The 15,917-nt window shown below is 49.0% G+C and overlaps 1 protein-coding gene across 2 annotated transcripts in view; it reads left to right on the forward strand.

Moving 5' to 3' along the window:
- The window catches only part of Sdk2 (sidekick cell adhesion molecule 2), a 277,776-nt gene that overhangs the window by 191,588 nt on the left and 70,271 nt on the right, over window positions 1-15,917 (forward strand). For both annotated transcript variants that reach the window (XM_021175806.2, XM_085829438.1), the window contains exons 13-18: window positions 6,103-6,279; window positions 8,262-8,398; window positions 9,298-9,445; window positions 11,611-11,751; window positions 14,033-14,214; window positions 14,899-15,014. In XM_021175806.2, coding sequence (XP_021031465.1) covers window positions 6,103-6,279; window positions 8,262-8,398; window positions 9,298-9,445; window positions 11,611-11,751; window positions 14,033-14,214; window positions 14,899-15,014 — 901 coding nt within the window. The remainder of the gene's footprint in view (window positions 1-6,102; window positions 6,280-8,261; window positions 8,399-9,297; window positions 9,446-11,610; window positions 11,752-14,032; window positions 14,215-14,898; window positions 15,015-15,917) is intronic.

Raw genomic sequence — 15,917 nt, forward strand, 5'->3', positions numbered from 1 at the left:
TCTAAAGCAAGTGTCTCTGCTGGGCGTCTGTGGACCAAAGCTCCACAGACCCAACCTCAAACAAGGACACCCAGGGTACTCCCAAACCATATCTGGGAGCCGCAAGACGGAGGGGTGTGTTGTGTCCCTTTGTGCTCTCTCGAGATCCCCAGAGGCTGGGAGTCAGCATAACTGCTCCTTCAGAAGATTCCAGCATGTTGCTGTCTAGCTAATGAGTAGTAACAGTGTTGCACAATTGCCACAGAGGCCAAGAGGCCACGAGGGGCGGGCACTCCTGCCTCCAGCAGACATGGCCTCCCTAAGCCTCACAGTGGTGTCCTGGGGCGCCACCTGGTGGTCATTAGACAGAGGACAGTCTGCCAATCAGTATAATAGAGTTCTGAGGAACCGGGATTGCAGGACTCCAGGCCTGCCCAGGCTGAGAAACGCTTCATGAAGTGTTCAACATTGACCTTTGGGGCGTTATAACATGCCAGCAGGGACAAACATGAACCCTGAAATCACACAGAGGTAATCGGAATGTTGGCAGACTGACTTCAGGATCCTGGCTTTATCAGATTTTTAAAAAATTAATAGAGCAATTGTGAAAGTTCCCTCAGAGAGAAGCCAGCCCCTGAGTCACAGTCTCGATGACATAGTAGTGTCCTTTCTCTAGTTTTCAACTATGTTCCTCTAGTTGAAAAACTCCCAAATAACCACTATGTTATGTCAGCAGCTGTTTCCATTGCTTGTGTGTATGCGTGCATGTGTGCATTTGTATGCCTTGCATGTGCATATGTATACATGTGTGTGCATATGTGCATGCATGTGTGTATGTGCATATGTGTGTACAGGTGTGTGCATGTGTGTGTGTGTGTGTGTGTGTGTGTGTGTGTGCACGCGCGCAGGCAAGAGGCAGATATCAAGTATCTCGTCTCTATCAATCACCAAGAGTCTCTCACTGAACCTGGAGCTCACAGCTTTGCCCAAGGTCAGCCCTTTGTCTCTGCTCCCAGCCTGCACTCCTTGGGCAGTGGCAGCCCCGAGATTACATAGGGGCAGGGGACACAATGCTCAGTATTTTTAAAGCTGCCCAGTGATTCTGATATTCTCCCAGAAACAGGATATTCTAACTACAAAGTACAACGGGGTCCCCTGAGCAGACTAGAAAGGGAGAAACCAACGGCTCACATTTAAGTATTGGACGCTCAGATCCCAAGCGATGTGCTGTCAAGACAAAGCCAGGCCCCAGGGGTCAGGCCCAGACAGCTGCAGGCTGCCCGTCATTCTCAAAGAATCTATTTGGTATCTGGGTCCAAATCTAGACAGGACACGAACAATCCACTTGAGACATTATTAATATTAATAAATACTTTTTTATACTTTAAACTTGTGATGAATTTATTACATTGCAAGAGGAAAATGCAGATCAGGGGGGAAAAAGGCTAGCAGGAAAAAACCATGTAGAGTTAACCATTCCCCTTAATTCGACACCATCAGTAATGATATTTGAGTTCCATTAAAGGAGCCAGACACACTCTAGTCTCTAATCCTTTTCCCTTGCGGACCTACTGTGCCCCCTGTGCCATGTCAATAAATATGCTTGCATCAACTCAATTACTGGATTGCTCGGAGTCCACTGTCTGAGGGAAACAGTTTACCAGTTCACAGCGACTGCATTCTTTTTATTATTATTTCTAAATTTTTGCTAATGTGAGAAATCTCATTACAAGTATCCTGGCAATCAAATTTTTTACACATCTCTGATTTGCTAAAGATTGGCTTATGTTATCTGGAGCCAAAAGGGTTCCTGAAAATAATGCCAAGAATGTGATATGGGTAGAGGGGTGTGTGTGTGTGTGTGTGTGTGTGTGTGTGTGTGTGTGTGTGTGTGTACACGCACGCGCACCTGTGCCTGGCTTTTTTAGATAGGCTCTTACTATGTAGCCCAAGGTGGGTTGAAACTTGTAGCCACTCTCCTGCCCCAGCTTCCCAAGTGCTAACATTACAAACATGAGCCACCAAGTCTGGCTACGTATATATTTTGTTTAATTTTGAAAGAAACCACTCAAGCCAGGAATGATGGCACACACCTTTAATCCCAGCACTCAGGAGGCAGAGGCAAACAGATCTCTCTGAGTCTGGAGCCAGCCTGGACTACATAGCAAGTTCCAGGCCATCCAGAACTACATACTGAGACCCTGTCAAAAAAAGGGGGAGGGGTGGGAAGCAAACATCCAAGTGTCTTTCAGAGGCATGGTACACATCTTGGAAGAGGGGATATTACCCTGGCAGGCACTGGGTGATGTTGGACATTTTATTAGTTGTGGTATAGTTCTTGTTGCTGTTCTGAAGTAGTTTGTTTGTTTGTTTGTGTTTGTTTGTTTGTGTTTGTTTGTTTGTTTGTTTGTTTTTAATTATGTGCATCTGAGGCTAGGGCAAGGGTTATGCGCCTGTGTGTGCAGTACCCATGGAGTCCACCAGAGGGCGTCAGATCCTTTGAAGCCAGAGTTGCAGGCAATTGTGAGCCTCCTGTCTTGCTTGGTGCTAGGTCCCGAGCTCCAGCCTTCTGCAATAACAGAATATGCTCTAGAATAGAGTCCTTCCATCCTATCCGCTGCGCTAATCTGCATTTCTCGGTGGCCTAGGAGGCAAACATCTCATTTCTGTTTCCCTCTGCGTGTGCCTACATTGGGGAGGTATCCGACAAGGACTTCAGCCCGGTTTTTAATCAGGCTGTTTGTTTTCTTAGGGTTGAGTTTTAAGAAGTCTCTGTATATTTTGGATAACAGCGCCTTATCAGATATTTGTCATGCAAACATCTTCTTCCGGCCCGTGGCTTCTCTTTTTATTCTCTTGGCAGTATCTGTGGAAGAGTAGAAAATTTTAATTTTGACAAAGTCTGTCTTATCCATGCCTCTCCACCAGGGATCAGGCCTTCTGTGTGGTATCTGGAGTCAGCACTGAAGGCCAGGCCTTCTAGATTTCCCACTACCTCCTGGCAGCTGGGGGATTCTGCACTGTGCCTTTAGGTTTGTAACCAACTTTGAAATAAAGATTTGTAACTACAACTATGCCTGGAGCAATGATGTCCAGTGGCTCCAGAATCATTGTTGAGAGGACCATCTCTTAGTTTTTATGCTCATGGTGGTGGTGGTAGTGGTGATGGTGGTGATGATGATAATGATGATGAGGATGGTGATGCTGATGATGCTGAGGATGGTGATGATGCTGAATGCTAGGAGGGACTTTTTATGTTTTGTTTTGCTTTGTTTTATCGTGTGGGCTTGCACACGTGTGAAAGCCAGAGGACAACCCTGGAGGAATCAGTCCTCTCTTTCCACCACGTGGGTCCTTGAGTCATCTGCTGGCCAGCAAGCACCTTTTACCCGCTGAGCCATCTCACCAGCTCTGGTTTTGTGTCATTGAGTCACTGTAGAAACCTGGTTTCATAATGCAGAGGTCAACAAACCATTTCTATAAAGGGCCAGGAGGAGATGGCTTGGGTTTTGAGAGCCACGTGATCTTTGGCATCGCTGCTCAACTGTATCTGTAGACAGCACATCCACAAATGGTCATGTCCATGTTACAGCAAAACTTTACAGAGGGGCTAGAGATGAGGCTCAGTGGCTGCCGCTCTTCCAGAGGACACGCGTTGATTCCCTGCACCCGTGTGGCAGCTCACAACTCTAACTCTAGTCCTAGAGAACTCGGTGCCTTCTTCTATCCTCGCCAAACACAAGACACGCACGCACGCAGTATACATATACATATCACGCAAGCACACACTCAGACACATAAAATAAAGATAACAAGTCTTGAATTTTAAACAGTTTAGATATGCAAGCATGTAATGGGCCAACATCCCCTGACCCCACCGTGGAATATACCACATTCTGGAATTGCTCTATATTCTACTAACCTAGTCTTCCACCCCTTGTATTTCTAATTAGAATCAAGTACCTATTAATTACACTCGAGTTCAGTAACAAATGTTTCCCAGGCAGGGACATATGCTCCCCGAAGCATCACGTCCTGAAGCAAAGAGTGTCTGCTTGCCGTGGGTATTTCTTAAGCCGCAGTAACTCTCTGCAAATAGATCTGCGTTTAGGGAAAGCCTGCTCATTCCCCGAACGCTGGCGAGGCTGATTCTTCTCTAGGTAACGAGATGAATGGAAAGTGACTGGTATTGTCCACTCCTAAATCTATATTAAAAGCCTTTAAAATTAACTTGGCAGTTTCGCTGCTGATAATTTGTCTTTGAAGAAGCGGAGCGTAGGTAAACATTCTTCAATGCGGGCGTTCATCACATTACTAACTACAATAGCAGATGAAAAGGAGGTGCGTCCAACAACCAGCCGTCAGTGCAGTGACAGAGGGCTGTAGCGGAACACCCTGCATCTGATTTCATTTTAATGTATTGTATGGGAATAGCACATGAAAAAGGATATATGATAATTGGATTTTAAAGAGACAGTTTTTAAAACAGGATATATAGAAATATGGGTGAACAGATAGACGGATGGACTTGCCAGTAGGTAGAGTCTTAGATGGGTGAGTGGATGGATGATGGGTAGATAGAAGGATGGATGGATGGATGGATGGGGGTAGATTGATGGATGGATGGATGGATGGATGGATGGATGGATGGATGGATGGACAGATAGATAATGGATGGATGGACAGAGACTGATAAATAAATGGATGTGGGTGGATGGACGGATGGACAGATGGATGTGGATGAATGGACAGATAGACTGATGGATAAATGAATGTGGGTGGATGGATGGATGGACAGATGGACAGATGGATGTGGATGGGTGGATGGGAATAGATAGATGGAAAGCTGCATAGACAGGTGGTAAGTAGCTAGGTGGCTGAAAGGACAGATTGATCACAGAAATCATTGCTATAAATATTCTTCAATAAAAACATCCATGGCTAACTCTTACTGGCCATCGATCCTATTTGACACTCCCCTAAGCCTTTTATATCGCCTTTACAATCCATACAATCCATACAGCCTTATGAAGTAAACGGGTTCCACATGTTACAAATGGCAAACGGAGTCAAAGAGGGTTAAACAAACCTACCCAAGATCAGGTTGGAAGCTGCTGGTATCAGGGACAGCCTTTGGCCTGAGCTTCCTACCGCTGGACACAGTATCGCTGCAGACCACCGGGGAAGAATCTAGAACGTTCCCGTGTAATCACAGTCTCTCCCATGCCTGAGAACATTTTTCCTTCCCGTTGTCCTTTCCTTCCACCCCCGTTGTTCGTCTTGCAGTAGCTCATCTTGCTTCTGTTGACTTTTCTATTCAAACTCAGGGTTAAAATATCCCAGAAGTACTCTTGTTGCCAATCTTCTATTCTCTAAATCCAGGTAACGTGGGGACCCTGAGGTTGACCCACTACTGTCCCCCGGTGTCATCTTGTCCTTCTGAGAACTATAGCCCACCTTCCCTGGAGGGCACTGTGCACCTCACCTCCATGGAGGCAGCCCTTGGGACATGCCTGTGACAATGATAATGGCTGTGTTTTCTCCCTAACAACTCCGGAGGAGGTCTAGTGTACTGTCATGAGCCAGCGTGTGTGTCATTTCTCAAGACTCCTTTCGTTCCGACTGGCCGAAGCTAAAGTGATTTTTTTTTTCTTTTTGGACACTAAAGTCAATTTGTCACCGTGATGCATCGATCTAACGATTCCCTTCATAGACTTAATTCCAAAATGTGGTCTGCTCAGGATGTTTGATTCCTTCGCCCAGCTGTAATCTTTTAGCATCTTCGGGGGAATCCCTTCGGCTGGCACTTTCCCAGTGGCTGTTTTGTAATGGCCTCTGGCCAAAAGTAACAACATTTTGACCCAGATCTGAACCCAAAGTGTAAATGACCAGTAATGGCCTGCTGCTTGAACGCTCCCAGACCCAGCACCTGCCTCGGGAGTGGTGGACCTCCACGCTCTCCCCAGGGAACATCTTCCTCCCCTGCCCTGCTCCCTGCCCACAAGCCCAGTCCCAGAGGTTATGCATATAACAGCCTCCCACCTGCCTTTGGCCCACGCCCCCCAGGTGGAGGCTTGGGTGTGACCCACCCTGGAAACTTTCTGACCTCCTCCCCCTCCGTAGGTACGTGTGGGAGAAGGATGGGGCCACACTGGCCGTGGAGACTAATCCTCGGATCCGCCTGGACAGAAATGGCTCCCTACACATCTCGCAGACGTGGTCAGGGGACATTGGCACGTATACCTGCCGGGTGCTCTCGGCTGGTGGCAATGACTCTCGCAACGCACACCTGCGTGTCAGGTAAGGGCAGAGGAGACATGGGTAACAGCAACAATGGGGTATTCAGATCCGACCAGCTCCTTTTGGTCATGGCAGAAAACCGTGTATGGCTAGGACCACCCAAATACCCTAAGACACCTCCTGAACACCCTTCTAGGCCTGCCCCCACAGCTCAGGGACACCTCTGTCAGGAGCAGAAGTCTTCATAGGCCTTAGATGGGGCTCTAGGTCCAAAGAGAAGAATTGGCAGGCATAAACATCTACTCACTCCAGACAAGGCACCAAGATGCCAAAGTCTAGCTTGGTGGATCAATATGCTTATCTGCCTTACTCGGGAGTGTGGTTAACCCCAAGGTAGCTACATCACCAAAATATCCCCGCTCCAACATGGATGGTAACTTCCTCGTACTTGCCAAAATGGAGTTCCATCTTGGAACAAGATTACACGCCTCCCCTGGGAAGGAAGGGCAGGAGGAATTAGTGGGGATCTCAGATGAGGGCCCAGCGACCACCCTCTCCTACGAGGGAACATGGACAGGCAATCGTTTGTTTATTCATTTTATTGTTTGAGAATATCATACATGCCTATGATGCATCTTGATCAAGTCCACCCCCATCCTTCCCCTCCTATCCCCCCCCCCGTACCTCACAACCTTTCCCTCTCCACCTCATGGTTGTTGTTCTCAAACCTGCTGAGTCCGCTTAGTGGTGGCCCTATGGCATGGGTATGGGACCGTCTACTGGAGCATGGGGACTTCTTATCTTTCCAGCTATAGGCGGGACTCAAGCCTTCCCCCTTCCATTGTAGGATGTAGGCTGATTTGATCTTATATAACATCTTGATCTTATTTCCACGATGATCTGATGACGATGGACATTTATACCTGAGCACGTCACAGTCTCTGCCTCTCAGCACACTGGCCAGCCATGGGTCTCTGTAGTTGTCACCACTTACTGCAAGGGGCATCTTCTCTAGTGAGGAATGAAGGATGCCCGAATCCAGAGGTATAAGGATAAAGACTAAGGAGGCTGTTAATTTCTGTGTCTACTTAGGACAAGAATAGTGTTAGATTCTCCTCCCCCACCCCACCCCACCCCCATGACCACGGGTTTTAGGCCCATCTTATGAGTTCCGTTTTGTGATACAGACCTTGAATCCAAGCAGAAAGTGGCTCTGGTCACTTAACATAACATCCCATAGCATCTGTGCCACTATTACACCAGTGAGTGGGTGTGTCTTGCCAGGCTAGCTGTTCTTGTAGCTTGCAGGAGTCTCAGCTAGGTAAGAACACTGACTCCTTCTCTTCCCGGTTGCATACATTGAACCTTCCAGAGATGTAAAAGCAAGCAAGTAGGGATGAAGCTTCAGGTTGGTACCAGTTTGATGGCGCCATATGGTCTCTTCAGCAGTAAGGTCTTACCATCAAGTTCTGGAACGTAAGCAAGAGAAACAGCAACAGCCTATGACAGAGAGAAGCTATGGGACCCCACTGACAATCACCCTGGAAAAAGATACTCCATACATGCCACTGGGCTTTTTTTATTGGATAGCCTATAAAATTATAGGCTGGTATCTAGGAGAGGCATTGTGCTCCTATTAGAGATTAACTCCATTTAAATGCCTTTTATATATGTAGAGTTGTATATTTTAGGAAACGTCTACAGTAGTAGCTTTCCATGTGGTAATCTTGTTGAAGGTCCTCTGCGGGTTATCACAGCTGCTTAGACAAGGATGGTAATGGCTGCTGGGCAGCAAATGTCTGTAATCTAAGGACAGGGTTTGGAAGGTGGAAGAAGGCAGATCAGAAGTTCACGGTCATTCTCTACTACATAGCAAATTGAAGACCAGTTTAGCATGAAGGGCAGAGTTCCATAAGACACGCCCAGTACACAGCGTCATGGAAACAGGAGACTCTCTGAGCGTGCAGCTCGGCCGTCACCTGATGGCAGAGCATGGCACTCGGGGACTTGGGGTGGCCCCTCCACACACATCTCTCCTCCAGGCAGCTCCCCCATGCCCCTGAGCACCCTGTGGCAACCCTCAGCACCGTGGAGAGACGTGCCATCAACCTGACCTGGGCCAAACCCTTCGACGGCAACAGCCCTCTGATGCGCTACATCTTGGAGATGTCAGAAAACAGTAAGGTTCCCCCACTGTCACCTTCCCATGTCTCCACACAGCCTGAGCAAAATGGGGTGTGATCTGTGAGGTCACCTTGTGAGTCAGCTAGCCCTACCACATACTTCTTGAACCCCTGGGCAGAGCAGATCTTCTCCCTGAGCAGCCGTGGTTTCCTTGTGTGTAAGGGGGCATAGGCTTACATCTAGGACCATGCATGCCAACAGCCTACCAAAACAGCTGGTAGGCTGTTATGACCCTCCAACAAGACTTGCACGGGGGAGCCTGGTGTGTCCCAGCATTTGGGAGGCATAGGCAGGACAATGAAAGTTCAAAGGTTGGCTTTGAACTATGCAGGGGAGGGGCTTGTGTAAGACCTGGCAAGAAGTGGCCTCAAAGACTGTTGTTCTTACAAGTGCCCCACTGTGAATGTCAACTGCCCTCAGTGTGGCTTTTCCAGAATTGAGGCAGCTCAGTTCCCATGAACCTCTGCTTCCCCTCCACTTCCTCCCAGCTCCCTCCAACCTCTGGATCCCATGAGCTAGTAGGACCCAGAGAAGCTGACATGGTGACCTATTCTGTCCCAAGTTATAGAGCCATTCACTCCCCTTCCCACCCAAAGGAGAAGGATGGGGATGAAGGGTAGACTCCATCACATCGCTGGCCGGCAAGATGGCTCAGCTGGTAAAAGCACTTGCTGCCAAGCCTGATGACCTGAGTCCAGTCTTTGGGAGCCACAAGGAGCAAATCAATGCCTTCAAGTTGTCCTCTGACCTCCATATAACACATAGCACATGCATGCCCATAGATGTACACATATATGCACAAAAGGAAATAAAATTTGAAAATTATTTTTTAAAAGAGGAGCATATCCCCCTCTACACAGTGTGCCCCTCTACCCTAATCCTGTGTATCTGTAGATGCTCCCTGGACCATACTCCTGGCCAGCGTGGACCCAGAAGCCACCTCAGTGATGGTCAAGGGACTGGTTCCCGCTCGATCCTACCAGTTCCGCCTGTGCGCTGTCAACGATGTGGGCAAAGGACAGTTCAGTAAGGACACAGAAAGGTAAGGGGAGCAGGTGTCCCCCTGAGTGCCTCCAAACCACGATGACACATAGGGCAAGCCAGAGGGCGGGTCTGGCTCAGCATCTCTCAGTCTTTCACTCTGTAGAATGGGGAAATGATGTGCTTAAAGGAAAAGGCAGCGTCCTGTGGGTGCAGCGTGGTCCACGACAGGCTTGAACAAGCTTAGGTCGTTCCTATGACTGCAAGCTGGGCAAGTTCAAAGATTTCCCGGATTCTGTCCAGTCCCGTGAGCTTCCATCATGGTTCAAAGGAAACAGGAAGTTTCAGGGGGAAGAGGGACTCCTCAGTGTCCATGTCAGATTCCGAATGGACTCCAGAGCCCATGGGTGTCCTCCCAGTGCTCTCACAAGATGACAGACACCAAGGACAACTAGGCAATCCACACAAGAGTGCCTCACGATGAACACATTTCCGTGGAAGCTGGACCCGGCTTGGCTTACCCTGTGTGAGAAGAAGCCATCCCTACCGGGAGAGCAGCTGTCATTTAGGAAGTCAGAGTGGCTGTGGCACAGCATAAGCGCCAAGCTGTGCCGTTGGCTCTGCAAAAGATGCCTTCCAAGCTGGACTAATTGGCGGGGGCCTGTAATCTTAGTGTCTGTGGGGCTGAAGAAGAATCATGAATTCCAGCTCAGCCTGGGCCAAACCATCTAGGATACAGAGGAAGACCCTGTCTCAAAGACAGCAACAAGTGTGGCTTAGGGAATGGCTCAGCGGGGAACGTGCTTGGTGGACTGGTGGGAGAACCTGAGCTCTGGCTCTCAGCAACTTCGGGTAAGCTGGCCACGGTGGCACCCGCCTGTGATCCTGACGCTGAGAAGGCAGAGCTGGGCAGATCTCTGGCCAGCCAGTCTAACTAAAGCAGCAAACTACCAGGCGTGGTGACGCACGCCTTTAATCCCCGCACTTGACAGGCAGGGTCAGGCAATCTCTGAGTTCAAAGCTAGCCCTGTCTACAGAGTGAGTTCCAAGACAGCCAGGCCTACATGGAGAAACCCATCTCAAGCAAGCAACAAAACAAAGTGAGCCTGTTGAGATGGCTCAGCAGGTGAAGTCGTCCACCTCCAAGCCTGATGGCCTGAGAGTTCAATCCCCAGTGCCCACACGGTGGTAGGAGAGAACTGCTTCCTGTATGTTGTCCTCTGACCTCCACATGTGCACTATGGCATGTGTGTGCGCACACACACACACACACACACACAATAAATACTACTTACTGAGCATATACAATATTGCAGGCTGGGTTCAGCCCCCAGGAGGTGCACTGAACAAGCAGGAGCTCAGCCCCTGGAAAATGTCAGAATCACAGCAGGGACCCTCAGAGTCCCAGGAGACCCTGCCCGCTCCTGCTGTGCAGGCGGCTGCTCTGGGCACCAATTTGTCCTCGTTCGGAATCTCAGCACCCATACTCCTGAATCACCACGGGAAAGGTTAAACCACCCGCACTTTAAAAAGCTAAGAGCAGACACGGCACTGTTTGGGAGCCTATCCATCAGAGAGCAAAAACATAAAATAAATAAATAAATAAAATAAAAAAATAAAAAATAAACAAAAAGGGAAAGGCATCCATCAAAAATAATTAACTTTTGTGTTTAATGGATACGTGTCAGCGGTGTGAAAAATACACTTGGGCGTTCCCCGGCCATGCCAGGGAAAGGAAGGTGGTGCTTGGCCTCAGAAGAAGTCTGGGGCTGGAACTGGGGCTCCTTCCCCCAACCCACGGCCACCCACCTATCCTGGGGCTCTGCTCACCCAGCAAGGGGATCTAGATAAGACCTGCCACCAAAGCCTGTGGGAAATGACTGATACTTCTAGTCCTAAAACTATTTAGACAAGCACAGTATCAGCATGTGCCTGCATTCCTACACTCAGGAGACTGAAGGAAGAGGGTTACAGGTTCAAGGCCACCCTGGGATGAAATGCAAGACCTTGGCCCAAAATTATTATTATTATTATTACTATTACTATTATTATTCACAAAAGGAAAGCAGCTCAGAGACATGAAATGAGCTGCCCAGAAACACAGCACAAGGGTGCAGAGTTACAGGGGACAGTACGCAGTATGGCTAGCCCTTTGTCATTTTATTATACGCCTTTGTAGATGGGGTAGAGAAAGATTCAATCAACAATTGCTGGTTTCTGCTCTAGGGTGTCCCTTCCTGAGGAGCCCCCCACGGCCCCTCCGCAGAACGTCATCGCCAGCGGCCGGACCAACCAATCCATCATGATCCAATGGCAACCACCTCCCGAGAGCCACCAGAATGGGATCCTCAAGGGCTACATCATCAGGTACAGAGCCATTCTAGGGCCATCAGGGCTTCCTACCCTGAGTGGGGGGAGGGGCTTAGAAAACAGTACAGACTCAAGGTCCATCCTTGCCGACATAAAGACCAGGTGATGAGAAATGCCCACACTGAAACAAGAAGGGCTACGGTAAAATGGCCAAAGAAGAACGGACAACACCAATAGCCTTGAAAACTAGTAGGACCAGCCTAGCAAGGGCACAGTTTAATCCCCGCAGGCTGCATGGAAGCCAGGGCTGCCGCAGCCCACCTCCCCCACAACCCCGGAATGTCCTGCTGCAGGCCTGACATCTAAATGAAGATGTGTCCAGCCCACGGACTAGGGCTAGCGGTGAATGGGTCTCAACACAGAAATGCACAAACTTATTTAGAGCATTCAAAGGGTTTGTTTGGGGTTTTTTTTTTTCTGTTTCAGTTTGGTTTTTTGCAATTTCTCTTTGCAGTTCAATTGCACAATTCTCGACATGAACTTTGCATATGACAGTGTCACTTCACAGTATCCAAAAATCGGACCCAGCACAAGTAGGGAAACCAACAGGGCAAGAACCCGCTGAAAGGAGAAGGTTGTTTTTCTGGTTCTTGCTGAAAACAAAGGCCAATTCTGGGAGCCTCAGTGGACAGGGATGAGTTCAGTTCCCAGGGACCCGCATGGTAGAGGGAGAAACCAGTTCCTACAGATTTTCCTCTGATCTCTACAAGTGCACCATCGCATAGGCACATCCACCACACAGATAAAAATAAAATTTTTTAAAAATGCTTCTCAGAGGCTGAAGAGACGGTTCAATGGTTAAGCATGCTTCGACTTGCTGGTTGTTCATCCAAAGGACCCGGGGTTCAGTTCCCAGCACCCTCTACCGCAGTTCATACCATCTATAGCACCAGTTCCAGGGGATCTAATATCCACTCTTAGCCTCCCTAGGCCCCAAGCACACACATGCTACACAGACATATATGCAGGCAAAACACTCATGCACATAATGTTTTAATAATGTTTTAATTATCTTGGGATTTTGTAGTCAGTGGAAACGCCCATCTGTATTCTGAATTTGGCTGGTTGCAAAATGCTTCTTCAAGTCTGTGCCTCTTCCATGCACACCAAGATTCCTGGGTACTACCGCACCCCACAGTTGGAAGAGCCCATGGCTCTGACTACCCCATGATCACTTGATTTTTCTGTGGTTTTGGGAGCTTATCCCTAAAAGTTCTCAGAGTGTGGTCCCCAACCCAACAGGGTCAAGTGCTACCTGAATGCCAGCGAGAGACCCTGGTTGTCAAGTCTGTTCCCAAGACCTCCTCCAAAGTGGATAGTCTAGCAGTCTGTGTTTTAACTAGCCTCTGGGTTGTTCCAATTCATGCTAAAGTCTAGCACTTCCAGCTCTGGGACTTTGGGAATGTGTAGAAACACTTTGGGGGCTCTGATTCTGTAACTGTTAGAGCCTAAAACAGGTAAGCATCATGCTTATCCCTGGGCCTAGTTTACCATCCATGCAGAGCACCCCACGTTTGCTTGCCGGTATCCCTTCCTTTGTCATGGTTGGTTTGCACCAGAAAGTAGATATGGGGAGGTCAGTAACCTCCAGGGTTCTCAGTCCCCCTCAGCAAAGGAGCCACTGTACCAAGGAGAGAAAGAAAATCAGCTAAATTTAGGGGGTGCTTTCCTGGTTCATAACCTCCAAAAGCTGACACCTGTGTCACCTTCCCTAGGGACCCTCAGCCTCTGTGGTTGGCAGTCTCGTCTGTGTCTTCCAAACCCATCAAAAAGAATGTTCCGGGGGGCTAGGGACGTCTGTGGCTCCATTGATTAGAATGTTTGCCTAGCATGCATGAAGTTCTGAGTTTGATCCCTAGCCTCATATAGATTGGGTGTGGCGATGCAGCTCTGTAGTCTCAGCACTTGGGAGGTAGAAGAAGGGGGATTAGGAGTTCAAGGTTATCCTCAGCTACATAGTTTGAGACGGGCCATCCTGGGCTATACTCCCTAGACCTGCACTAATCAGCAAAGTAGAGAGGAGTCAACTGTCATGATTCAAAACAATTAAAACTACAACAAAGTCAAATTCATCCCTCATTTGCACAAAAGCCATCGTCACATGGCCAGCAGCATGTGCTCTAGTGGTGACCCTATTAGGCAGCCCAGATGGGCATATCAGTGGAGCAATGGAGCGTTCCCAGAAGCATACAAAGTTTTAGCAGACAGGGCTGCTCTGGGCGGTTTGCCAAGCACACGTCTATAGGCTGATTCAACTCACCTTCGCCTCTTCCTTCAGATTCTGCCTGGCAGGGCTACCTGTTGGGTACCAGTTTAAGAACATCACAGATGCTGACGTCAACAACCTGTTGCTGGAGGACCTCATCATTTGGACCAATTACGAGATCGAGGTGGCTGCCTACAACAGCGCCGGGCTGGGTGTCTACAGCAGCAAAGTCACCGAGTGGACGCTGCAGGGAGGTGGGTGGAGACAGGGGCCATGGAAGACCAGGTGCGTCCTTTTCTGCAGGCCCCTAGGTCTTTGGGGCCACAATGCCACGTGTCCAGTTTTGAGCACCCCAGCCCACATTGCCGGCTTCACCTGGGCCTTCATTATGGTGCTTAGATGACATCTCCACGTTACACCTGGCTCCCATGGAGCAGATGGCTGAGGGGAGGAGGACAAAGTGGTTAGGAGTCATGTGGGGAGAGGTGTAGGGACCTTCTATGGTATTTGGGGAACACCATTATTTGGGAATACCATTAACTGGGTAACAAGACAGCTTGGGAGGTGCATCAGACAATTTTTTTAAAGAGATTCTTTATTTTATTTGAGTACACTGTGCTGTCTTCAGACACCCCAGAAGAGGGCATCAGATCTCATAACGGATGGTTGTGAGCCACCATGTGGTTGCTGGGAATTAAACTCAGGACCTCTGGAAGAGCAGTCAGTGCTCTTAACCACCGAGCCATCTCACCAGCCCAGATCAGACAAATTTAATGAACTTGAGTTAATCCAGAGAGTGGGAGAGGAAGGGGGCCCTTGGGTTTGACAAGCCTTGCCTTTAGAGTCTGCCTGTGTCCTCTACCACACTGGACAAGATGAACAGGTACAGAGGTGGGGGGGGGGGCATCAGCTACAACCAGTTTCTTTATTTCCTCTAGTTCCCACAGTGCCCCCGGGCAATGTGCATGCAGAAGCCACAAATTCTACCACCATCCGATTCACCTGGAATGCCCCGAGCCCGCAGTTCATCAATGGCATCAACCAGGGCTACAAGGTAGATGAGGGTCTCTTCTCTCCTTGGAAGGGAGCCAGGAGGGACTCAAGGTGTTAGGGCTGGGGGATGGGTGGAGGGCTCCAGCAAAGAGCAGTAAAATCACTGTGGGCTTCTGAAACCAGACTCCAGCAGGCAGAGGTCACAGATAAAAGCAGGGAACACCCCACCCCCACCCCCAGTGACTTTCAAGGTTTACATAGAAGATTCTGGGAGAGCACACTGTGCCCCAGCTGTCACCAAGAAGAGGCTGTCTTCAGCAACTCCAGCCACAAACAAGGCGTGGACTCCTGGCCATTGAGGTACTCCATCAAAACAATACCCCAGTCACTCACTCCTTACCTCTATGGTATGACTGTCACATGCCACTGGCTGTACTTGACCCCAAACACAGTGAGGGTAAAGCCTCGGGATTAGGACAGAGTTGAACTACAAACCCCAGCTTGCCTCTTGCCGACTTATGTCTTGGATTAGAGTGGATGTAACTCTCTCTCCTTAGATGTTCATGAGTATCTGTGGTCTCATCCCCTCTTCTTGCAAAAAGTGCCCGTCACACTGGGCTAGGGCCTGTCCCTGATGACATCACTCAACTTTAAGCAGCACTTTCAGGGCCCAAGTTCCAAACCCAGCCACACTCTGGGAGTTCAGCCTAAAACTTCAACACATGAGTTCAGTACAGACACGGTCTAGCGAATGACTAATAGAAGCGTCTGAGCTGTAGCCATACTAATGCTGGCTGGGTTGTCTGGCCAGTTTAACTGCTGGACATCAGGACTTCTCAGTCCTCCTATCCTGCATCCCAGGCCTGGGGTCCCCTTCTCCTCCCGCAAGGAGGCCCGCTGTCCTCTGAGAGAACTGAAGACACACCAGGTAGCATAGGCCAATGCCATATTTGGAAGCTTTGGC

This window comes from Mus caroli, unplaced genomic scaffold (genome assembly GCF_978045245.1).
Source record: "Mus caroli unplaced genomic scaffold, Mus_caroli_1 scaffold_13, whole genome shotgun sequence".
Taxonomy (NCBI): Eukaryota; Metazoa; Chordata; class Mammalia; order Rodentia; family Muridae; genus Mus; species Mus caroli.